The following is a 25995-nucleotide window of genomic DNA, read 5'->3' on the forward strand; positions in this document are numbered from 1 at the left end:
TGGGGGTAAATTGCAACACCTGATAGTGTATTTGGACAGCACAGTGTAAACACACAGGAGGATTGCTGCTTTCTGTCTAGCTTAACACAGACTGCGTGCGTGTGTGTGTGTGTGTGTGTGTGTGTGTGTGTGTGTGTGTGTGTGTGTGGGGGGGGGGGGGGGGGGGGGGTCATGCACTGGATTTACAAAAACACATGGTGCATGCGCACAAGCGCTGTGTGTTTTTGGTAAATTCAATGCATGATCTGTGTGTGTGTGTTAGAGAGCACATTGTGTATATATTATACACCCATGTGATGATGTGCAGCCCTTTGGGACCTCGCACGCACACAAACACACGCTGTGTGCCGCTCGTGTCCACAAACACATGCACACAAACACGGAGGCCATCAGACAAACAGTAATCACTGGAGAAATAGCGACCGGGCCATATGGCCGAGCTGGAGGCAAGAGCTGCCAGGCACTAATGCACCTTAACATGATTTGTTCCAGAGAGAGTGCAGGGTGGTCAGCTGGAGAGAGAGGGTGTGGGGTGTCCAGTGTTTTGTGTGAGGGCTCAGGATTCAAATTGATTCAAGGCACGCACGCACACGCACACACGCACACACACACACACACACACACACGTCCATATTTCACCGTTTTATGTTTTTTCGTAAATTAAAGGAGTACTTCGTTGTACAAAACCGACTCGTACAAGTAGTGACAGTGGCCGATCTACAAGCTCACAACACATGCCTGTAAACAGCACACAGCTTGTAGATTTGCCATTTTCCACAATTTTCAACATGTCCAAATCAAAGCGGTTAAGTGTGTGCTTTACAAATATTGAACCATTGAAACCTGTTGTGACTAAATAAGAACACAGTCCCCCCCCCCCACGATATATAGTTATACACAAAGACACTAATTCTAGTCTCACAGTGCCAGACTTTCACAAAACCCAATAGGATTCCGTTATTGAAAAGGAGAGAGCCCTTCTACTGACCTGCATCCAGGATGCCCTGTGCCAGGATAGCGCCGAATTTAGCCATGACGTCATCGTGTTTGTCATTGATCACCTTGGAATACAGCTGCCTGAACTGGTTCACCTGGGACGAACACAACAGAGACAAACACAATGTAAGTGCAACGCCCCTCCTGTTACGATCCGCTTCATTTGAAAACGTCCATAAAATACACGCATGGCTCTGCAGGAGGTTAGACGTTCTGCAGAGACCGTGCTAACACAATACAACAATGACATATTAAGGTCAAACCTGTTAGAAAGGGCTAGAAGTTGCAATTGGAATGTTTAAGTTGAACCATTTATGTGAATCTATGAATACAACACATCTATACTGAAATGCTGGATGTGGGCCTTTAAATCTCAGACACCACTTGGCGTTGTGTTAATGTACAGTATATGTAGCTAAATCCACTGTTTGGATGTAAAGCAGGCGTCTGTCAGAATTGAATCTACCTGAGAACATTTTCATTTGAACATCTGGGAAACCTTTTGTGGCCGACAATGCATGCCAAGGCACACAGTTAGGACTGACATTAAGCCTGTGACTCCCTTATTATCCTTTAATAACCTTAAGAGCACAATGATTTATATATTTAAAAAGAAAAAAGAAAGGGGTTCCATGAGAGCCACTTTAAGAGAGGGTAATTCTTAGTTTATTTTCCAAGCTCCATTTTATGTTTCCCCTCTCATGCTTATTACAGAGTATTCAGGGCCGGTGTAACCTGGCTTGAATGCAGACACGGCTCAGCTTCATGGACAAGCGGAATTCCTATCCGCGAGTTGCATTTCCACGAGCCGCCTTGTTTGTGAATCAGTCGGAGAATGGCAGCAAATTCACATTTCTATGTAATCAACGGCATTGAGATATTTCGAGTGTAAGATTTGCCTGCAATGATTAGTCACACCGTCAAACTGATTTGGGGAAGAAGGCCATTCAACACAACAGCACTGCAGTGCACACCTCTTCCAGTTATAGATTAGTGAACTTCAAAACTGTGTGTGTGTGTGTGTGTGTGTGTGTGTGTGTGTGTGTGTGTGTGTGTGTGTGTGTGTGTGTGTGTGTGTGTGTGTGTGTGTGTGTGTGTGTGTGTGTGAGAGCACAAGAGTAAGAATGTTTATGTTGGCATAATATACTACAGGTGTATGACATGCAAATCAAAATGGGAGATTAAAAGTCGAGGTGGTGGTTGGTCGCCAGCAGTGTGTACATAAACAGTACCACGCACACACACCCATCACTCACGAGCCACACCAATCTCATTAACATTGACATTAAGAGTGCTGAGTGCAACAGAAAGAGGGCAGAGCTAGCAATTACACAGGCTGGGGCCAAAGAGTAAACACAGTCGTGGGTATAATGCCTCCTAACTCTTCAAAAGTGCTCTTGCTCAATCTCACATACCACAGTGAGCCTAAAACTACCGTTGTCCTGCAGATGAGATGCCTGTGAAACATGGGTCTGGCATTTCTTAACTTTATGTGACAAAGCCATATAGAGTATGACACACTGTGCGCTGTTACGGCATGGGACAGACATCTTCCTCTGCTCAGTGACATTGCTTTATTAAAACGTACTCAATTCATTTTCACTTGTGCATTTCCAAACTGTTCTTATTCCTTCCCATTACTCTCCCTCGCTAAACTTTAACAGTAATCTGTAAATAAGTAAGTACGCCTTGCAGAGTACATCCACCCAGCCATGATGTACAAGTACACCCCATGGACATGATGCTAGTATGTCGTAGGGACTCAACATCAAGGGTTGGATTGGGTGTAAAAGTACCAAGCAGGGGAGGCATTGGGTCTCATTTTTATAGTCTTTGGTATGACCCGGCCAGGGAAACAAACCCTGACCTCTCAATCACAGAGGAGGATCAGGAGGATCAAGTTATACATACCTTGGGACAGGTGACTTCAGTCTGTTGGATCATGATGAGGGCAGAGGAGATGAGGGCTCCCTGTCTGACATAGTTCACTGGATCATTGGTCATGGGCTCCAACAGGTTGATCGCCTCCTGAGAGATAAAGGAGAGGGTGATCAATGGTAATACAGATACAATCAAAGGAGAGGAGGAAATACTCTGTTGTGGCATTACTTATTATCATTCATCATTTATTTATCTTGCCTACATTAATTTGTTTCTCCATCTTTCCAAGTTTATGTCTAATATATGGTGGGGTGTCGCTAGGCAACCGGCCGCCAGATGAGCATATTAGCCCAGACCACCAGTGGGGAAGAGGCAGAGCACAGCCAAGAAGAACACACCTGCTCGGCCTCGTCATTGAACAGAAGTACTACCCCGCCTACCTATTAGATCAAGGCCAAGCGTACGCACCTGCGACACCTTCCAGGGAAGGATAAAAGGGAAGGACTGCCTGCCTCTGCGCTCATTCCCCACTGACTTCTGAGAGGGACGATTCGGGCATGCTGGGCGGTAAGCGATATCTCACCCATTCCCTCACCCCAGGCTTATATCCATGTCAATGCGAGCATCATATTAAACTCCGTCTTTCTCCTCCTCTATAGGTAACCCGCCACCCCGAACGCATCTGTAGCGACTACGACTACGAGAGAGAGTTCCACTACCCCAGGGGAATATTGACAGGGAACGAAGTACCTGTCAGCCCGGGAGTGTGATTATATATAGCGCATAGGCGCAGTCAGGGAAAAGGACTCTAACTGCCCCGCCTATTCCTGCCTGTCTGACAGACGCCAGGAGAGAGAAGGATTTCTGTTATTACAAAGACATTTTTGAGTTTGCATTTAATGCCGCGCTATTGAAAACGAGTCTGTAACAATAAACGGCCCACTCTGATCCTGCCTTGTGTGTAGATGTCCACTCAGTGCTCGAGAGAGAGAGAGAGAGAGAGAGAGAGAGAGAGAGAGCGAGAGAGAGAGCGAGAGAGAGAGCGAGAGAGAGAGCGAGAGAGAGAGCGAGAGAGAGAGAGAGAGAGCGAGAGCGAGAGCGAGAGCGAGAGAGAGCGAGAGAGCGAGAGAGAGCGAGAGAGCGAGAGAGCGAGAGAGCGAGAGCGAGAGCGAGAGCGAGAGAGCGAGAGCGAGAGCGAGAGCGAGAGCGAGAGCGAGAGCGAGAGCGAGAGCGAGAGCGAGAGAGAGAGAGAGAGTCTCTCTCTCTTAGACTTAAAATCATTATTCTTATTCTATGTGAAAAATGCAATTTCTTAGATGTCAAAAAGACAAATGCCATTAGCTTTCTTTCGAGGACACATCCTAAAACCCTGGCTCCATGGAAGTTGAGGCTATAAGGAAACAGTCCTTGGGGACACAGTCCTGGGGGATAGCGTTATGGCATATTCACACAGTATAAATCACAGTGACCTCACCCCACAAATTTATACAGAGCTTTCCTGAGAATTATTCCTCGAGTGCTGGGCCTGGGAGAGGCAAGGCTTGTGGAGAAGCTGTGCAGCGGCCAAAATGTCAGTTAAACATGCATTTACTTCAGATCTTTATCACAAGGTCCAAGCCAGAGACCATGCTGGCTCTTGCAGAGCCATTATGAAAGCACACTTGATGATACACACAGGGTCATCGGTCAAACAAAAATGTTTGTGGGAAGAGAGGTAATGGGTAAGCAATGGCTGTCTCGTCATCACAACGAGACAGCCTAAAGGAACGTCTCCACCCTCTGGCTGTATTCTCTGGTTTAGTCTGCAGGGTGGAATGATCCGCCAAGGCCAAACCATCTTCAGTTTCTTCCCATGGCTGCTGTGTATGAAGAGGAGAGTCTCTTGACTTTAAGTAATTTCTCCACTTCCCCTTTTGTTCTCGGCAGCTGTGGGCCAGTAATGACTGTAACGCACACCGCCAAACCCATGGAGGGCAGGCACACGCTCAGACGAGGAAAGAGAAACAAATGAGGACAACACAGGGGGAAGTAAAATAAACCGTGCTTTCCCTCTACCGAACGGCTGAAGCTATGGCCCGAGCGTTAAGCCAACACCAGCCTACCACTTCCGGTTGCTGATTGGTTGTCGGGGGTTTTAATTGCAGGTATTTACTGTCAGGGCCAATCAGCGGAGCAGGTTGAAGCAGAACATGGGGTGCCCTTTCTTGGCCCTCTCACCGTCATATCTTGCAATGTTCCCGTTTTCGCAAACGGCTTTTGTGACGCTCGAAGAAGGGCTCGAGTGAGTTTTCATTCTACAGTTACTGGTTGAAGCACTCCATAAACAAAAGGATCGGTGTGGAACACAAACTAGCCCACAATTTCCATTTTTCATTCTTAACCCATTTTGGGCGGGAACCCCTTTTGGTGTTAGCATTATGTTATGCTTTAGCTATTGAAAAATAGCAGATCTACAAGCTCGTAGCGTGCCACTCGGTGGCGCGCTACGAGCTTGAAGGTCTGCTATTTTTTTTTTAAATCGAAGAACGACTGACATAGAAACATAGCTTTTTCAGAAAACTGTCAGGATGTAGAAGACATTTTTAGAATCTGATCTCAGGTCAAAATGGGTTAATACATATTTATAAAGCTGTATCAAATGACCATGTTTTGACATTCAGCTATTTCAAATAGCTCACATGAGGTTGCAGAAAGTTATACTCCACCACCACATGGCGGTGTTGTGTCGTGAAACACTTTAGTGATGAAGTATACATTAACATCTTGACCGTTTCTTGGTGAACATATTTTCCACCAAGTTCGCCAAAGACCCCGGTTAGATTTTCACGATGGCACAAAACCAGCACTGTCAAAAGAAATGGGCGGTAAAGGAGGCCTCAAAAGAATCCCTTCCTCTGCATGTTTCCTGGCATACAGCATAACATAACAGAGCGGGAGCAGCATTTCAATATACAAATATCCAAAGTCCCAGGTGTATAAATGATAGATGATGATAAATGTTAGACTAGTCATGGGTTAGACATAAGGTTGGTGAGGGGTGCGTTGAGACGACCGGATTAAGGTTGGTGAGGGGTGCGTTAAAACGACCGGATTAAGGTTGGTGAGGGTTGGGAGAGGGTTAAGGTTAGGTTTAGGTGTGCTGCCCCGTGGGAGGTTAGGGTTACAGTTTGAGATAGGTTGTAGGACTAATGCCTGGTCTAACCAATGACTAGTCTAAACTAAGTACTTCACCCGGCAAGGACAGGTGACCCACTTCTCGTCACAACAGAGGTGTCAGGGCTTTGGGCTGGTCACAACATCATTACTCCCCCTGGAGGGGCTAATGTGCTGTAGACCTGAGTGTGGAGAAACTGAGGTGTCAGGGCTTTGGGCTCGAGTTCCCTCTCCTTTCCCCCCGCCTGGCTCAGCCTGGTAGTCTGATCCAATATAAAACTCAGGCCCTAGTGGTGTAATGTACCATGACTCTGCTTGGGCTCTGCCACCTAAGAGTCATCAGCCCACATCATTAAGGTCGCTTGAGGACCTGGCAGTTTCCTCCTTCCTTCTCTTTTTTGGACAACAATGAGACGGGCGGAGCTCTGGGGATTGTGGACAACTTTTAACCTTACATGCTTCCTCGCATTTGTTCAATTAGAGTATGAATACCAGTGGTTCTTAAACGTTTTTAATTTCAAGGATCCCCAGTTTGGTATGCGTTAAGGTCATTTCCACAGGGAGAGACTGACACGCCTAGTAATTAATTTTCAAAGTTGAGGGGCGATTACGCAGGCATAATTTCGTGGGCGCAGTCCTGTGAAATTGTCGCACGTATGCTTGTTTCGTGCACACCACGCCCACGGGCGGCTAGACCTGTATTGTGGCGATTTTTATTTTACGCTATGCATCTGGCGCCCCTCATGAGCAGCCCTGTCGTTGATCCAGGCGACAACGCCTGCGTCACCCACTCCCCGTTTGAAAGGACCTTTAGTCCACGGTCCCCATTTTATCAAATGTTTTTTTCTTTCTCACCTTTATTTATACTTTTATCTCTAGGACCCCAATCTACACTGTAACATTTTACACTGATGTGAGAGCAAAATTGTTCACCTTGTGAATATGAATAATGACGTTTTTGTTTCGTTTCTTTGCTTCATCAGTAAAGCCTGCGTCACAAAACAGTTTCATCAAACTGTATTTTGCTCTGAAGACATTGTTAGCTTTGACAGCTGAAAAATATAGCTGTTGCTCAGCAACTCCCTGAGGAGGCTGCAGAAGACGACACTGCTCCAAATCACTTTAGATAAGCCTCACGAATGAGCTTTCATTTGCCCGTGTTTAACCCATTTTGAATGTGTCTTCTACATCCTGACAGTTTTCTGAAAAAGCTGTTTCTATGTCAGTCGTTCTTCGATTTTTCAAAAATAGACCTACAAGCTCGTAGCGCACCACTCGGTGGCGCGCTATGAGCTTGTAGATCTGCTATTTTTCAATAGCTAAAGCGTAACATAATGCTAACACCAAAAGGGGTTCCCGCCCAAAATGGGTTAAGGATGCTCGTATGCATAGGTCATTTCAGCATCAGTGACGCATGTGTTACCACAAGGGACTACAAAGAAGGTGATGAGGATGAATAGAGAAAAGCAAGGCTGATGGCTGCGGCCAACGCAGGTCATATAACTCTACAAAGACTTTTCCATTTTTCCCCTCACAGACCATTGAAGAATATTTAATTCTGGGTTTAAGCATCATAGTGCACTTCAATGACATCTGAATTTCCCACACAGGATCACTGTCTGTCTATAGTAGTAGATAGTCCTCGACTACCAACACTCAACCAAGAGCCCGATGACGTTATATGAGACCTCTACACATCACAGGCTTTCTGAGTTCTCACCTTATTGAGACTCATGTGCCCACACATTAATAGGCAGGCTAGACTAGAACTGAATGGCTGGAAAATGGAAATTAAGAGTTTACATAGTACGTGGTGCATGTATAAACTTTCCTTAATGATTATATCTGGTTTCAGTATTCATTTATGATATATTTTTGCAGTCGCCCATGATTGAGGCTCAAGTGAAGAACGGGCAAAAGACTTTCCTTCATAGCAAGTAGCCGCTAGAAATACGGCAAAACAATTAATAACTGTATAATTGCATGTCACAATTTAATTTCCCGACTTAACGAGAATGTTGGTGCATCAACAATGAAACACTTTTTATAATTTATTTAGGACACCTGTTGTGCACCCACACCAAATTATGCGGCAATAAACTGATGTAATTTATTTCGACCTTGAAAGAAGGTTTATATTTCACAGCAAATAAAAGCATCTACCTCTGTGAATGAGGCACCACTAAGTTAATAGCGGACTGCTGAAGTGAAATATTCACGGGCGTATCAGTGATGTAAATAGGTTTTCAATGTAATGGGTCCCGGGATGCACAGGTGGTCATTCAAATGAGTCCCAAAAAAATCTTATGAGTCCCAAAAAAAATCACACCTGTGTGAAGTGAGTGGTGCAACTCCGTGAGGGGGTTCGCGGGGGGGGGGGTTCCAGACCCCCAGGAATGCGCCCAGGGGGCCGGGCCGGGCCGGTTCCGGCGTGCCGTGCCGCGTCCGAAACGGTTGAGAAATGACAGTTACCGTGTGGCGGTCCCTCTACTGTACCCTCTACTGTACTGTCACTGTAATGTATTGGCACCCCCCGAAAGCATAGCGTTAGGTTGCACACAGATGGTGAAAAACAACCATGCTATTTTTGTGCTCATACCCAGACACACACATAGCTCCGTAAGGGAGTGGTTGCACCACTCAAAAATAATAATAAAACATTTTTTATAAAAAAAATATATATATAAAAATATCAAATAGGCCTATACAGTATATCTTTTTATGTAGGCTAGTAGTATTTGTGATATGTGATATGTGATGTATTCCCATAATTTTGTTCCTGCCTAATGTAAGTCGCTCTGGATTAAGAGCGTCTGCTAAATGCCTAAATTGTAAATTGTATTAGCAAGCACAACTCAGTAAGAAATACTAATAGTGGGCAACAGTGGATTTAACATAGCTTAATATACCAACCAAAAGTTGCAGTTGCAATTATTGTACTTAGCCAAAATGCAAATAGGTTTGCCATTGTGGATGTAAAATAATTTATTTGGAAAAGTGGAACTTAGAAGTCACTTGAGTCCCTGTCTACAGGGAAGAATGGCAGTTGCAAAAAAGACAGATTCACAAGCTCTCAACGCGTCGCGTCAGCGCCTGTCTCTGCAGCGCCGTTTACAACGTGTTGAGAGCTTGTAGATCAACGTGAACGAACCCTGACACCAGCGCTGCAAAAACAAACGCGTTGAGAACCCGCAGATGCGCCCATCTCTGCAGCGCCGTTTGCAGCGCGTTGAGAGCTTGTAGATCTGTCTGTTTTTGCAGCGCTGGTGTCAGGATTCGTTCACGTTACAGGCGGACATGAAGTGAAGTTCAATCAGTGCGTCGAATCAGCAGCAGCAACAAGCTAATAGCCAACACCACCACCACCAGTCTGTTAGCATAGCTTGTTGCTAACGATTTGTCACTCCGTCTTTTTCTTTTCTCTCTTTTATTATTTTTCCCCCCGACTTCACGGGTCGCGCATTGGGTTGTGATGAGACCCGATGTTGCAGCCTGTGTGTGACCGAAAGAGTGCTAGACTTCCACGTAGAACAGTGTGTGACCGAAAGAGTGCTAGACTTCCACGTAGAACAGTGTGTGACCGAGAGAGTGCCATAGTCTTCAGTGCAGCCAGGAGTTGCGTCCACAGGATGCAGAGGCTGTTGGTTTATTGCGTCCCATAACTATAAAGTGCGTTTTGGGACGCAAAACGCACCCTATTTACATCACTGGCGTATTTTCAAAACCATTTATTCGTCATGTTCCCGGACCTTAAAGAAGAGAGAAGGACTAACCTTATTGCCAGTCCCGGCGCAGCAGATGCCCAGGGCCATGGCTGCTCCACAGCGTACATGGGGATTGTAGCTCTCGGACAGAAGAGACACCACACTAGGGCATTGTTCTGGAGTCCTAGACAAAGACACAAGGCAGTGGAAAAACTGAGAAGATATTCATTATAATGAATTGCATTTTTATAGCGCTTTTCCAAGTGCTCAAAGCGCTTTACAATGGTTCATTCATTCATACATTGATTAAACCTCTCCCCCCCCTCCCTTCATTGCCAAATGTTCTTTTCTGTAGACAAATTATGAAAGGTAGTGTAAAAGAAAAAAAGGAAAGCTACTGCGGTACACACTTAAAGACATTCATGAATCACAAAAACAAATCGATAAATAATTTAAAAATCACACCCGTGTGAGACAATGCCGTAAAACTGGCCATTCATTAACAATGGCATTTAATTTGTGTGTTTGTGTTAGGACAATGTTTGTGTTTACAGTAACTTTACACACCCTTCAAATAGCAGGTACACCAAATATTAAGTCTGCTGTACTGCATGGAATATTCCATGCAGTACATTATATTTTCCAACTTAATAACTTAAAATTATAGCTCAATTATGAAATGTCAAGCAAGGTTAGAGAATAACTTTTAAAGCTCTTTGACACATCAATGCAGATTATTCCCTAGTCAGAACTTTGGTAATGAGCAGACATTTTTAACAAAGCACTGAAATCAGGCCTCCCTCAATACAAAAACAAGTTCCACATGAATCACGGATGAAGTGATTGCCACACGAGTAGTCAGACCAATTATCCATTATAATTAGCATTATCATGGTGGTTGATCTCAGCCAGGGCCTTCTTTGCAGAGGCTCATCACTACTGTGGATCATTCTATAAAACGTATCCCGTTGTCACAAAGGGCAGGGCAGGGCAGAGAGCTTCATGTCATTAAAGAAACATTGTCAAGGCAACAGATGCCATCATTGCAAGGCGCTACAGGGCTAAAATGCTGTACTTCAAAGGCAGTGCGGTCATGAGGCAAATCCGGCACCAACAGTGAACAGTCTTATGGGTGTTAAACCTGGAAATACTATTTTGTATAACTTTTTGTGAGTGTGTGCGTGTGAGAAATAAGGCCTGTGATTTATGGCTATGACAGTTTGCCAATCTTCAGGGGGTTGCTGCTGCGACACACAGAAGACTGAATACGGTGTCCTCAGAAATGTTACTAGATTGAAATATTTGGCTGGAGATATAATGGAAAGGCTCTGTAGCTTACCGCAATTTCTTTCACCGCTGGTATAAACCGTTATGTATTTAACTGCTGACTGAACTGCACATTGAGCCAAGTCAATTAAGATGTACAGTAAGGGGGGTATGCAACGTAAACCATTCATTTAAAAAAGCAAAAAAAGAAGAAAATCTGTCAACAAAAATTGTCAAGTGAAATAAACAGTGATGGAACATCAAGAGGACTACTCAAACTTCTAATGTCTTACTGGGTTATGCAGTCTAGAAAAGTTATTTTACAGTCAGAGGAATTACCAGCACTCACGGAAATGTCCTTCAGGTGCTTTTATTAAACTGGAATGGAACAGTTTAGCAACCAGAACGTTTCAGCACAAAGCTTTCTTCAGCGTTGTAAACTCAACTTCGTTAAATATTCTGATTAACTGCCGATTAACCACAAGAGCGTTCTGCCTAGTGTAGCTCCGTGCAACAAATGGCAGCATTCCCACTGTACATACACATACATACAGTACATGGGATTGGTCTCTGTGATTTTGTTGCATTAAAGTGCAATAACAGCAGTATAGAAACATTTCACTTGATTACATCTATTTACAAAAAATATAAAGATAGCCAAAAATAAGCTAAATGTATACTATGGTCTGTAGAGCAGAGGTGGGCAACTGTCTGAGATTAACCATAGCTATACCATACCTTGGGTTTTCTGTCGAGTGTGGAGCAATTTAAATGAAAACGGAGAAAAACATTCAATCACATTGCCATGCCAATATATTTGCCGTTTAATCACACTTAGACTTGCTGCCTGGTTTGAATGTGAACCCAACAAATCATTATCAGGAGGAGTGGCGCAGCACGGGCCAAACACAACGCTCAGATTTCCCCCATTACATCATTCACCTGCATTATTCACTGTGCAGGAAAATATGGCAAATGAAGGACATGATGATGTTACCATGAATGGCTGTTGAGTGTTTTCTCACATTTGACTTTCAAGTCAAACTACTGAATTGATCACCAGTGACAGAATCGCAGCCAGTAGCTATCAAGTTAAATTAATGGACTGGCAGCCGGTTCCCCCTTTTGTTTTGTTGCCTACAGACTGCAACAGATGTTTAATTTGCTACGACCGTTTTTCTTTTCTTTTGATATGCATAGCACTTTTCTTTCCAGCTTGTCAGACACCTAGGGCTAGCATATTTTGTATGATTAAATTATCGACCTAGTCTATGCTCGTATTAATGTCATTATCATCCTATGATCTAAATATTGGTGGTTTTCACTGTCTGGCAATGGTAGATTTTGCAGATCTTGTGTCCAAAAAGGTTGCCCAAACCTGTTGTAGAGGCTGGCAAAGCAATGTAGGTAGACAAAGCCTTGATTACTGCGGAGTGTGTTTTTTGGATCAAAGCATCCAATCTGAGTGACAAATGTGAAAGTGTGCTTTTTCCATAAAAGAATCAACCAAATGGCTATGGTTATTTCCATTCAGAGTGACTTCTCATTCCTTTGATTAACAAACCAGCAAAACTGTCCCTGAGATAACACTAACATTCTAGCCATCCCCTCTATTACTATATGGACCACTGTACCGGATTATGTTTCCCATGTCGGAGCCAGCTCCTCTTCCCCACCATCACATTTTCCTGGCTCCAGTCAAACCTATCATCTCACCATGAGAAACATCCTCGTGTGTTCTTCAAATACCTTTGACAGACCCGACCTCAAGCTCAGGCAGCTGTGTCAAGACTGTTTCCTTAAACAATTTACACAAGGTGATTATCCCCCCCACCACCACCGGCATCCACCAACCTTCTTCATGCTGGGTTTGAACCACAGACAGAGGGAGTGGGCTTCACAGACGGTATAACACAGCCCAACAGGGGAACTCAACCCTCTGGACGACAACACTAGAATTATGTCTTAAGGTAAAGAGGTTCTAAAGTATGTGTTGTGCAGTGTGTGTGTGTGTGTTGTTTGTTAAGTCCTGAAGTGAACAGTGAACTTAATGGATTCTGAATGAAATCCCCCAAAGAGAGACTGAAAAACACAAGGCAAACAAAAGGCTGCTCATTAGTTTGCCCTTGAACACACTGCAATCAGTTATGCGTCTCACTCACACACTGGCGCACACACACACACACCCGAGTGGTTAAGGCTAATGCTGCAGTCAAGTCACGCTATGTTGAGACAAAAACATCCAAGCAGGCAGCAATGATATCTTCATTTCAATTGAATGAAAAACGCAAGATCCAAACTAGTCACATCCACGGACAGGACGGGTAAAAGAATGCGACAAGACATGGGGGAAAATGTGGAAGACGACACGGATGAGATTTCCTCTCCACGACAAGTGATGTAAATCCTTACCTAAATTACAAAATGTGCAATGTTACAGTTATTGTAAATTTCCAACTGCATAGAGCCTCGTAATGTCTCGATTTAAGGGGGCCAGAAGGCAGGGTGAGGTAAGCTTTGAGAATTATATTGGCCATGTTATCCGATGGTTCTGTAGTGAAAGGTGGCGATAAGACCCACATTGCCTGGGCATGACTGCCGAGCTCAGTCTGGAGATTAAGGGTCTTTGAAATGTCACAGAAATTGCTTTGACTGAAATGGTCACTGATACTGCAGGTGTTAAACCAATCCCCCAATAAAAGTCAAAGTCAACACCACAAATCTCTATCCATGGCTTCCCTTTGCCACAAGTCAGCCAAGATGTCAACCACTGTGCCAAGTCTTCCAGAAAGTAAAATTACTGTTTACTGTAAAATTACATTTACTGTAAATGATTTCCTTATGTTAATGAAAATGTGCATTGATCTCACGGAATAACGTAAATGAGTGTGATTACCTGCTTTTACTAGTCGTTTAGTTTATTTGCACAGCAATATTGAAAAAGTTGATTCAAAACAAATGATCTAGTAGAAATGTAAGGGGGAAACCCAAGGGCACTCCAACAACACTTCACCATAATTGATAAGATAAAGTATTCCAGAACTGTGACTGCACTGTTAATAAGTCTGGAGGTCAACTAGCCACATTTGCAAGTTATTTTGACTCAGTTAACATCCATTTAATACCATCGTCGCTCCAACATAAACAAGCAGGGGTTCAAAATTGGGAGGGATTTCGCGTAACCCTTCTGAATGCAATAAAACACAAAATTAAGCTCATTGAAAGTCTGTTACAGAGTCCATAACACAAAGGGCGTGACAATAAAGCCCAAAGGGTTTACACACAAATAACTCACTAAGCCTCCGGGGAGTCTCATGATACAGTCCTTAATACATTAATGCTGTGGAGCATTCCCGGAGCCTAAATCTCCACCCGTCCGTTTGGGTTTAACATCTCATCTAACCCTGGCACAGTAGGGCTTTATCTGAGCGCAAATGGCAATCAGAGGGAGAATATTTTCAATTTGACACAAGGGGCACGATAGAAGATGCCATTCTGGTGTTCGGATGACCTCTGCACATCTTTTTTTGGATCTTCTGAACTTCTGAAGTGCAGAGAGCGACAGACCAGTGGTAAAACACAGGCTTTACAAAATCCATGGCTACTTTGCCTACGATATTACTTTGCTTGAAAAGGCACTGAAGGAATATGATATAAAGCCTTCAATTTAACATTTTCAGTAGATATCATGTACTCAAGCCGACACAGACAAAGAAAATTCCAAACACTACCGTATCAATATCTTCAAAAGTATTTTTTAATATATTTTTTTATACCGTGTGTGCCTCCTGGACACCAAGAGCAGAATCGTGGAGAGACATTCTTTCTTTCTTATCCTACTGCATTTGTCTCCTAAGCCTGTTTGCAATATGTCTGGGAAGCAACACGCACATACAATTAAGTGGAAGGAACAGTGGGTACAGAAAACCTAAATAAATTATAGATTCATTTTACCACCTGAAAATGTGATAGAGGCAATTAGTAATGTACAACTACGGCAAAATTGCAGATTTAATTAGCTGGCTTCCTGTCCATTTCAAACATGCCATGGAGAGTACCTGGATAATGTTGTATCCAACAAGCAGAGGCGTGACATGGGTTCACTCTCTAAGAACCAACCAGGATTATTATAGTCAATAAACTAGTAAATGCACATAAAACATACATTAAAACTAACTGAAATTGAACCAAGTTTAACACTTTTTGGGCGGGAACCCCTTTTGGTGTTTTAAACATTGTTATAATTTAGCTATTGAAAAATAGCAGATCTACAAGCTCATAGCGTGCCACCGAGTGGCGCGCTACGAGCTTGTAGGTCTGCTATTTTTGAAAAATCGTGAAAATATTCATTTCAGAAAACTGGAGGATTTTTTTTAAATTTTGAGGTCAGGCCTAAATGGATTAAACCAAGAAATTAATTTAAAAAAATGAAATATAAAAACAATTGAAAAATGCGAAACTATAATAACCTTGGAACGTAAAAAAGTACTGAACTTTAAAAAAAATACAAAAAAACAAACTATGTTCATGTCTGAGAAAATGCGAGGAAATAAGGTTGGAAATTCAGAGTCAGCAAGTACATGGAATAATGACTCGAGTGTTGTATTTGAGTAGTGTTGCACGACACCAGTTCAGTTCAGAGGTGCGCAGATGTCGGCAGAATGCTAGCAGATGTCAGCAAAGTGCAGTGCACCCTCACTCTCCGATGCATCTTGGGGAAGGGGACGGGACGTGGGCGGGGGGACACCTCTCTGACCCTTCCTCTAATTAAAAGTTAATCAGTCCAAGTTAGCTTGATGGTTGGCCCAGACGCCAGCAAATTAAGAGCTAAGGTCCATCGATCAGGTATTTGAGAACACTAGACAAGACTCAAGATGCTCTGGTTCAACGCGTCTATCAGGCTGTGGAAACGGAATCCATAAAATAACTCCTCACATAAATAATGCCATCTTTGACCCCTAACCTGGACGTATACATGTGCTCAGTGAGTACTGGCAGATTTGTGACAGCAGAATTTACCGTTGAGCCTTCTGATGGTGCCACTGCTGCTGGCCCTGAGTTTAATGAAACACCTGTCATGAGGTCCTCATCTGGCGACAACTATAACGTACTTCTCTCTTGCACCGCTCCGACATCTTTACAACACCAACATGAAAGAAAGTGTAAAGTTTCCAACGTAAAGAAAATAGGGGTACACAATATGGTGTACGAAGGGTTGACGCTAATCAATAACTCCTTCACTATGAGCCCTCAAAAAGGAAGCCAATCATCTTCAGGTCAGGATACCGTACGCTCCAACACCCCATTTTATGGCTTTCATAGGTTTCAACACCATACAATGAGGGAGCACAGCAGATAGAATACACTAATTATGACTGCCATTATGGCTAAGTGCAAAAGAATAAACATAAAAATGTATCAGATTCCAAACATGGCTGATGTCCATGCAAACTGGATTTTGACCTTTCGCTCAGCTGGAGAATGCAAGCAGAACGGTGACAGTGAGCTTTTTCTAGCACCTCACTACAGAGCACCCCCATGCACTAAAACACACACACACAGTCCCCCCAATTGGCTCTTCTGGGGGAGAGGCAGAACAGAAAGTGACAAATATAAACAGTGGGACGGCTGTGTTGAAGGAAATTACCTCCCAGAACTACTGGCGTATGGCCAACACAGAGACATTCATCTGTTTTCTCCAGAGCATAGACTCGTGCAAGACGAGGGGAGGGAGTGAGAGGGAGAGGGGAGGGGGGGCGGCGGACGGAGTGGAGCCAGTGAGTGAGCAAGAGAGAGAGAGATGATCAGAGATGGTGAACGAGAGAGGCAGGGAGCAGGAATGGGAGAGACAGAACATCTGAAACTTTTAAACCTGTGATAACAGTAGCCGGTGCGAATTAAGACTGGGATTTCTTCCAACAGGAGGGAACAAAAGAACTTCCACATCATGGATGGCCAAAGACTACTGGGACCGTATTGAGCTTTTCCTCCTCTCAGGGAGGGATTTCTGTGACATGCTCGTATTTGGGCAAGGTGTAAATATTTTGAAACATGGAAAAAAAAAAGAACAAATGATAACATTCCTTGATGAGTTTGAGGATTTAAGCACATTTGGGGGTGCACAGTCCTCTTAACGCACAACACCCTGTTTGCCTTCATTTGGATGCAAGGATGCAGCGGCTCTGTGATAACTGTTCTACCGGTGAAGAGCGAAGGGGGAAGGCACAAACTTAAAAAAGGTAAGAAACCGACTTACTGTAAAAACTAACATTTTATGACATACAATAAAACAAAGCAAAAATACAAATACCATATTTTTAAATAATTTAAATAAATGAATCCTTCCCACCTCACACTATTTAAAAGTAAAAAAAATATATTTAATTTACAGTACTTCTACACTCAATATGTGAATGCACAAATCTAGAAGCATCAATACAGCAATGTACATAACAGCTAGCAACCTGTGATTACAGCTAATAGCCACTTCCTTTGTTAATTACCTTCCCTGTGGTCTGGAACCAATAATGACTGTGCAGGAAAATCCTTTGTCATTTGCTATAATCAATGTCACTCGCCATTATAGGACATAACACTCAGAGAAAAAAAAGCAATTGAAAGGGGATAACACTGTTTCACTATGGTTTCTTTAACAGAACTGTTTCAACACTGGAGTAATCTGATGAACATAGACTGGAATTGCCTGGATGTGTGAATACAGACTCCTGGCCAACACATCTCTCTTTGCCGTGGAATTAGAGTTTGGATTATTGCCTGGTTCCAAGGAAGCCCTATCTTTAACCGACCAACCAAAGTCACCCGCTTGGATTCACCAGGGATTTGCCACCCTGTGCATCGGCCCTGTGCTGTCCCTGCCCTGGCTCCCGTGCTCCTGCCCGCGGGACCCAGTGACCATGCTGACCACGTCTCTGGAGCCAGTCAGAGCAGAGACCCGCCTGTCGCCAAGGCCCGCCGTGCCCCCCTCCTCCTCCTCCCCCTGTGCAGCAGCATGCCCCAGCCAGTGGCAGTTCCACTGGCGCCCAACTGCTCGGGACCTGCGGAGGGGGCTGGGATGCAGCTGCAATGGGCAGCCCTCCTCATCATCATGGTCATCATCCCGACCATCGGAGGCAACATCCTGGTCATCCTCGCCGTGTCACTGGAAAGGAGGCTGCAGAACGCCACCAACTACTTCCTGATGTCTCTGGCCGTTGCGGACCTCCTGGTGGGACTCCTGGTGATGCCCGTTGCCCTGATCACTGTCCTCTATAGTAAGTTACCATGGAGGACAGGCCACCGGTTTATTTGCCGTCCATGGACGTAAATCACGGTCACCATAACTCGAAGCAGTGCACCGCTACTATAGTTCCCCATCAATCACTATATTCACCTTTTCTGATTCTGCTCTTGGTGTCTGTGATTATGAGGCACGCAGGTATAATTAATGTTTAGGGCAAAAAAATGCATTTAAAAAAAGTAAGCTACTCACTGCCTTAGCGTGTCAGCTGTTATTAATATGACTAGTAAGTAAATCTGTGCACCTTCTCTCCCAATGGAGATTATAGCTGCTATGAAAAAAAGACAACAACAAATGCCTTAATGAGCCGTGGACAGGAAAGCAAAAATGCTTAACGTGTTCATTTTCAAATAGGATAGACTCTTCATTTCATTGTTCAGCAGCCCGTCTAATGCAAAGCAATGAAAGCAAAATAGGCTTGCAGAGAGGTTCAAGAAAGATTCTAAATCAGACAAAGCTGGATGCGACTGCGTTCGTTCTCTAAACAAATTACAGCAGATGAATAATAATAACGAGACTACTTCCTCTGGCAGTTTGATTATGGCAGGGACACAGCGAGACCCAACTGGCATCAGGTTGACAGCCCTTCAGTCTTGTTCAGTGTAAAAGCCCCAAACCTGAGCTGTGCCGAGGGGTGGGGGTGGAGGTGGGGGGCAACTAAAAACACTTGCTTTCGATTCCAAGTGTTATTGGTGGACAAATGCGGCTGTGTAAGAACTGGCCATTAGTGTTCCCTCTGTTGACGTAAAAAAATAAGGTCAACTGCTTTTACACTGAAGCAAGTCTGACAGATTACCGTTCATTAATTCCGTGAGGGAATGGACTTAAATGCCCCCGAGACAAACTACACTGATCCTCTCCCAATGTGTGGAAGGAACACAAGATCCAGCCACGCTTAAGAAAACTGCACAAACCATTTGGATAAGAACCTTAAGGCATGCACACAGGGGGAAATTGCACATGGTGTAAATTACCAACTGCATACAAAGTATGCAGTTACTGTACACTGAATTGAATTCACTCTGTCAGAGCAAAAGTTACATTCAGCTAGACTCAAAAATAACTAAATAAGAGTTAACTGTCAAAGTAGATGACAGCGCTAGCGATGCTGTAAAATTATTTCAGGATAGAACTTAACATATGATCGATCCATTTATTTATTTTTCACCATAAAACAGTGAAGCTGTAATTTTGTAGAATGAAATGAAGGAGAAGGAATCTAACTGTCCCATTTTACAGACGTTTAGTATGGATCCTGCTAACCATCTCAGTCTCATTTTGGAATTAAATCTCTTCAAAAGGAACATTCTTGTTTTGTTTTAGACTGAGCAGCAGCAGCCACTACTTGCCTCCTTGTCTGTAGTGTATACAGTACAACAGCACCACAGCAAGAGTAGTGAGAAACATCATGAGAAGTGAACATAAACACACACACACACACAAACAGAGTTTAGTACCTCACGCTGAGGCTGTAGAGTCACTCCACATGGACGACCACATCAGGCTCTGTGTACAAACAGCAGTGTATGCACTGAAGCAGGCAGAAAGAGGGTCATACGTTTAGAAGACCAGCTGCAATTCACTTTTATCAGAGCCTCAAAGTTGGCACCCTTAAAGGTCAGGCAACAACGCCAGCAACACATCAGCAACAGCGATATCAGGCTGGCAAAAACATGTACTAAGCTAAATGCACAAGACTGCAGACAAGTTGGAGCTTTCAATATTCATGAATAAAAGGAGTTACATTACAAGTGTGAGCCACTCTGGGTTTTTGTCCACATCTGCTCAACAGATGAATTCAAAGCTTATAGGCAACACCTTGAACATTTAAATGGTTCCACTGTTTAAAAGGTGGTTTCTGTCTAGCACTATAACGTGTAACAACAACGTAAATCAAAGAAACTGCTTGTTGAAAAGAATTCGGGTGTTAAGGAGCATTACACCCACACCCAGCAGAGAACGCTATAATGTAGAACAAAAAAGAAATTCAGTGGGGGAAAAAAAGTGTGTGTTTAAGAACCATTACACCCATGCCCAGCGGAGTGGGTTTATTGCAATCGCCAGTATCCGTCTTGTCTGAAATTCGGTTCGGATCAAAATTGGTAGACGAGTTTGGGGTAGCATCATGAGTCAGGGCCAGTTCTATTTTTTAATGTATCCCCCCCTTCCCTCAACAGTGAAAGGTCACAGCACACTATTAAATGCCCTATGCTTATACATGGCACGAGTGTAGCATCTCTCAGAGTGCATTTCCAGTCTTGAATGATTGGAAAGCAGCACTACTTAGTCTACTAAGTGTTTATACCGAGAACCATGTCAAATAAATAGTTTTTATGCATTTGACGATTGGTTCTAGATTTATAAAGCGATGTTAATTTGTCCACTAAGTAAGTGTTTATGTTAAGGACCAGGTAAAATAAATTGTTTTGATGCATTTAAGGCTTGGTAGTTGGCACATCTAAGCCCATAACATAGCAGTGAGGTAACATTTTCTGTACCAGCTAATCCAAGGTTAGCTTAAAGAATTTGGCAGAGTGTCACTATTGCCAGGGCCCTGAACCAACAGGTGGAGAATAAAACATTGTCGGTCTGTTCTGCTAATGAAATCAGCCCCATCCTTTTCAGACTGCTTCCGTTTAAGTGCCATCTTAGCACCATGTCCAGACCAAATCCTCAAACTGGAGAATAACAATTTAGCGTTTTTATCCGTCTAATCTTCCCCGAGATGGGAGCTGCAGGCTTGTGAATTCTTACCGCAGCAGCTATCATCAATGTTCCATTTCAAAAGGACAGAAAAAAATCAAAGACCATTTTCGGGACATGAGGGCATGCCCCAAAAACAGATTGAATCAATTATTTGGGGAAACAGAGCCGAAACCAACAGTAAAGGGGTGCTCGATAGCATATTAGTTACAAAAAGAAAAAAGGTATTCAGTATTTGACAGAAATCAGCGGCCCTTGGCCCATATTTGTACTCAAATGCTTAGTTTGTTTCTTACAAAAAAAAATAAAAAATAGACTGGACTCATGAGTAGATGAATTCAAATTAAAAAATACAACTACCATTTATGTTGTTCATTGAATATTGTTTCCCACATTTATATCTAAAGATGAATCATTCCTCCACAGAGCAACAATAAAATAGCAATAAGAGATCCTTTCATATTAAAACTAATTCACCTCGACAGGCTTCCATTCAGCCTAGTGCCATTGCCCATTACAAGTAGCACTTAGGAAAAACACAAAACACAACAGAATTGAATGTAATTATGTCAGACAATAGAGTCTTTTGCAACGTTAATGGGTCAGGACACGAGCCAGTCCAATTACTTGCCAATTTCATGCCTGGAAACCCAAAATAAACACTTCTGTGGACTCGAGCATGGTCTTCTGCACATCTACATAAAGAGCTTTTAGCTCCATAAACAGTCATCAGAGAACAATGCTTTCTTCCAGTATCCATTCCTCACTGAGATAAACAAACGCCAATCTTTACATGAGTGCTATGCTGTGGACACCGGGGCACATCCTCCATAACTGGTAATCATGCGTGCGAAGGAATTTCAGTTTAGAGAGAAAATGGGGTATACTGAGGACATAAGTGCATCAAAGTTAAATCAGAAATGGACCGTCTGCTCCAAGAGATTTAAAATAAATAAAAATAATTTCACATGTGCTTTAAAGACTGGATTGTTATTGTCATATAATCCCCTCTTATCCTTTTCTCAGATTCTGGGTGGCCTCTTCCAGAGTTCCTCTGCCCTATCTGGCTCTTCCTGGATGTGCTGTTCTCCACGGCATCCATCATGCATCTTTGCGCCATCTCACTGGACCGCTACATTGCCATCAAGAAGCCCATCCAGCACAGCCAGTACAAATCCAGGGCCAAAGCCTTGGCAAAGTGTGCCCTGGTGTGGCTCATATCCATAGGTGAGCATGGCCGTCTTTCAAAACTAAGCAAATCATTGCTAGCCAGCCACCACATGTCTCCTTCGCCCCTTCAAGTTCATAGGTGGCCAGAGTTTGATAACATTTCCTTTTGTGAGGGACAGTCTGTTTGATTACTTGACATATGAGCCACAGCAGACCTGGTTTCTAAGAGTCAGGAATAAAAGCCGGACGCAATAAAAAGTAGGTGCTATATACACAGTGCCGGCTTCAATGGTTAACACACCAGAACATTCACAGAGATGTCAATGAAGCAGTCCTGTGGGACAGCTTGTATGAACAACTCGGCTTCAGAAAATCACAGGGCAGGACATATTTTTGTCCCTTCATATTACATCAAAGTGTCTAATGTAAATAGCCCATGATAAAAGTCACGCTACCAACAGCTGACTGATGTTAACTTTTGACCCCAATGTTTAATTAGGCTCAAAATTTAGGAATAAGCTCAAGGGTTTAGATAATGGTTCCAAAAGAAAATAAATAGAATACAAATTTAAATAATATTTAGAAAAGATTGTAAGCACAGTCATTGAAAAAATTGTATGTTTATTTTTTATTCTTAAATTAGTTTTTGATCAATTATTTTAATAAAAGAAATGGATCATGTTTCTTTTAGTTTTTTGGTCCAACACTACAATATGCTACTCTACATGACTGGCCAATGAACCCTTGCATAAGCAGACCGTTTTGCTGGTTGAGATCTGTAAAAATCTGCAAACCATATTAGCTTCCCAGTAGGAAATGAATTTAAGAGACTCTTGAGCTTATTAACAGCGCAGGCTGGTTCTCTGGCCAGTGAGTTTCATAGATTGTGGTGTGACATTTTGGCTGGATTCACCCTGGCATTAATGGAGAATCATATAGTACTCAGAGCTGTCAGAGGGGCCCTGGGGTATGATTTGAACTTGACTTCAGTGGTGGAAAGTAACAAAGTACAATTGAGGTATTTTTACTTTCCAATTTTCTTTTTCCCTCTACTCAACTACATGTCAGAGGCAAATATTGTACTTTTACTCCACTATAATTTAAAACTTTAGTTTCTAGTTACTTTGTAGATTTCGATTATCATTGCAAAACATGCATTATCCACTTTAGCCTTATACAGGTATTGAACTTGTGTAACAGGACAGTCTGCATAATGAGTACTTTTGGTACTTTAGGTATATTTTGTATACTTGTTACTTTTCTAGATTGTGGTATTGATCCTTTTACTTGACCCATTCTGGATGGGAACCCCTTTGTGTTTTAAGCATTATGTTATACTTTAGCTATTGAAAAATAGCAGATCTACAAGCTCATAGCGCGGCACTCACGCTATGAGCTTGTAGATCTGCTATTTTTGAAAAATCGTGTGGCACAAATCTTTGAATCTTTCAGAACGAACGTTCCAAATACATATAATTGTTTGGGTCCTTGACATGAAGTAGTTTGAGATTACCACTGATATAGAAACATTGTTTTTTTCAGAAAACTGATTTAGAAGCCTTTTTTTAGGACATTTAGGCCTAAAATAATTTAGGCCTCAGGTCTAAATGGGTTAAGTAAAAATTGTCAGTACTTTTTCCACCACTGCTCGACTCTGAGCAAAAGCAGATGATTGGATGGAGTGGCGGGGAGGGAGAAAAGCACTTAGGATGAAGAGTCCTTATTCTGCACATTGATCAGTGACAGGAAGATCAAAGCAGGTCATGGATAATCAGTTGTGTGTTTGGATTCATTCTGCAAACCCAATTCTTTCTCATCCCAGTCTTATGACATCAAAGTTTGAAATATTTATTCAATTACAGATTCGGGTCACCTAAATTGAAATGCCAAATATGGAAACTTTTGTTTGAGCAATGAAAGGAGTGAACTGGGAGTGAACTGAACTGGGAATTGACACCATATACATCTATCCAAAGCTAACAGAGCCACTATCTTTTTCAATTTAATGAAAATTTAAAAAAACTAAAATATCTACTTATCTAGCCATGTTATTTGGCAATACTAATACTTTTCCACTTTCTCATATTCAGGTATAGCACTTCCCATTCCCATAAAGGGGCTGAAGAACTACCATCTCCCCAACAACGTCACCTTCAACAGCAACCATACCTGCCTGCTGAGAACTGACAGCTTCCGTGAGTTCATCATGTTTGGCTCCATGGCGGCATTCTTCATCCCTTTGACCATCATGATGGTCATCTATCTGCTAACCATTCAGGTGCTGCGCAAAAAGGTCTACTTGCTCAAGTCAAAGGTGACACAACGCTTCCACCGACCGTCAGTCTCCACAGTCTTCCAAACGGAACAGACTGCATCCACGCCACCGGATGAGAAACTGACTCTGCCAGATGGCCGACTTATCAGATCGCCAGGAAATGTGAATTCAGCCACAATGCAGGCCTTCACAGTGGATGACATGCCTTTTCGGCGGATGTCCACTATAGGCAAAAAGTCCATGCAGAACCTCAGTAATGAACAGCGTGCATCTAAGGTGCTGGGCATCGTCTTTCTCCTGTTTGTGGTCATGTGGTGCCCCTTCTTCATTACCAACATCACCTCTGTGCTGTGTGCCAGCTGTGACAACGATGTGATCGCTCGTTTAATGGAGATATTTGTATGGGTGGGCTATGTGTCATCAGGCATCAACCCCCTGGTCTACACCCTGTTCAACAGGACGTTCCGGGAAGCGTTCACTCGCTACATGACCTGTAATTATGCCAGTGATGGAGAAGAAAGGCGCATGAGGCCGCAGCACGGGCGACGAAATCTGACAAAGATTTCCTTCCGCTCCTCCATGGCAGAGAACTCCAAACTGTTCATGAAGCGGGGAATGAAAAACGGAATTGGTGCGGTGAGCTACCAAAGCCCGCTGAGGCGCAGGCAAGCGCCCACACAGTCCTCTAGCAGAGTTGTGTTGGACACACTGCTTCTAACAGAGAATGAGGACTGTAAGCATGAGGAACATGTGAGTTACGTATAGAGCTGACTTAATGCACTCCCTTCGGAAAGAGTCTGAAACAAATCAGCGACACATGGAAATGTAGGTCATACAGGCCATTTTACATTGAGACAATGACGATCCCTTCTGTGCACTAAGAGGAAACACAGTGAGCTCCGAGTCTGAAGGGGAAGCAAAATAAATGGCAGCGACCACAAGCAAGTTTTCAAAGTATAACTGTAACTTGCAGAACATTAATGTCAATAAACATCAACATTCTGCAGGAGGATACTCGCAATATATGTGAAATCCCACATGGCTCAGAATGGATTGTCTTTAAGGAGACTGCCAGACAAAAACGCAAGGAATGAAGAGGTATGACCGTCTGGAAACTCTCTGTATTGCAATTCTAATCCTCTCACCTTGGGCTATTTGAACCTGCTATGTACTATTTCAGATGTATGCTTACAGTGGGCTACATAACTAGGGAGGACTCCCGTGACCTTTTCAAATCTCTTCTGCAACATTCTTGATGCATTGCACTCTCAAAATGATATTACTCATTGTTACTGCAAGTTGGGTTTTTTTCAGTTTTTGTGAAAAGGTGTTTTTCTATGTGTATTACAGACTTACTGCACTGTTTAGTTTTGGAATGTCAATGATTGGGGTTTTTCAAAAGTGCTACAGCGTTGAAAGAGAAATACTAATATTGCATTAAATCCAAAGCTTTGCTGAACATGCTCAATAAAAATGTACATGCAGAATTTTCAAGTTTTCTGATCACAACTAACTGTTACATTTCAATTTACAATTTAAGCATTTAGCAG

General features: G+C 43.0%; 2 protein-coding genes across 3 annotated transcripts in view; one reads left to right on the plus strand and one right to left on the minus strand.

Annotated features, from left to right (window-relative positions):
* psmd1 (proteasome 26S subunit, non-ATPase 1) overlaps positions 1-25995 on the minus strand; it is a 59351-nt gene that overhangs the window by 14769 nt on the left and 18587 nt on the right. For both annotated transcript variants that reach the window (XM_079506855.1, XM_079506856.1), the window contains exons 17-19: positions 9804-9918; positions 2908-3024; positions 989-1091 (exon numbers count right to left, since the gene is read on the minus strand). In XM_079506855.1, coding sequence (XP_079362981.1) covers positions 989-1091; positions 2908-3024; positions 9804-9918 — 335 coding nt within the window. The remainder of the gene's footprint in view (positions 1-988; positions 1092-2907; positions 3025-9803; positions 9919-25995) is intronic.
* On the plus strand, positions 17870-25264 carry htr2b (5-hydroxytryptamine (serotonin) receptor 2B, G protein-coupled). Its single transcript, XM_079505760.1, has 3 exons — positions 17870-18271; positions 22027-22227; positions 24261-25264. The coding sequence occupies exons 1-3, from the start codon at positions 18010-18012 to the stop codon at positions 25208-25210; spliced, it is 1413 nt and encodes a 470-aa protein (XP_079361886.1). The 5' UTR covers positions 17870-18009; the 3' UTR covers positions 25211-25264.

Source organism: Electrona antarctica (assembly GCF_951216825.1).
Source record: "Electrona antarctica genome assembly, chromosome: 7".
Taxonomy (NCBI): domain Eukaryota; kingdom Metazoa; phylum Chordata; class Actinopteri; order Myctophiformes; family Myctophidae; genus Electrona; species Electrona antarctica.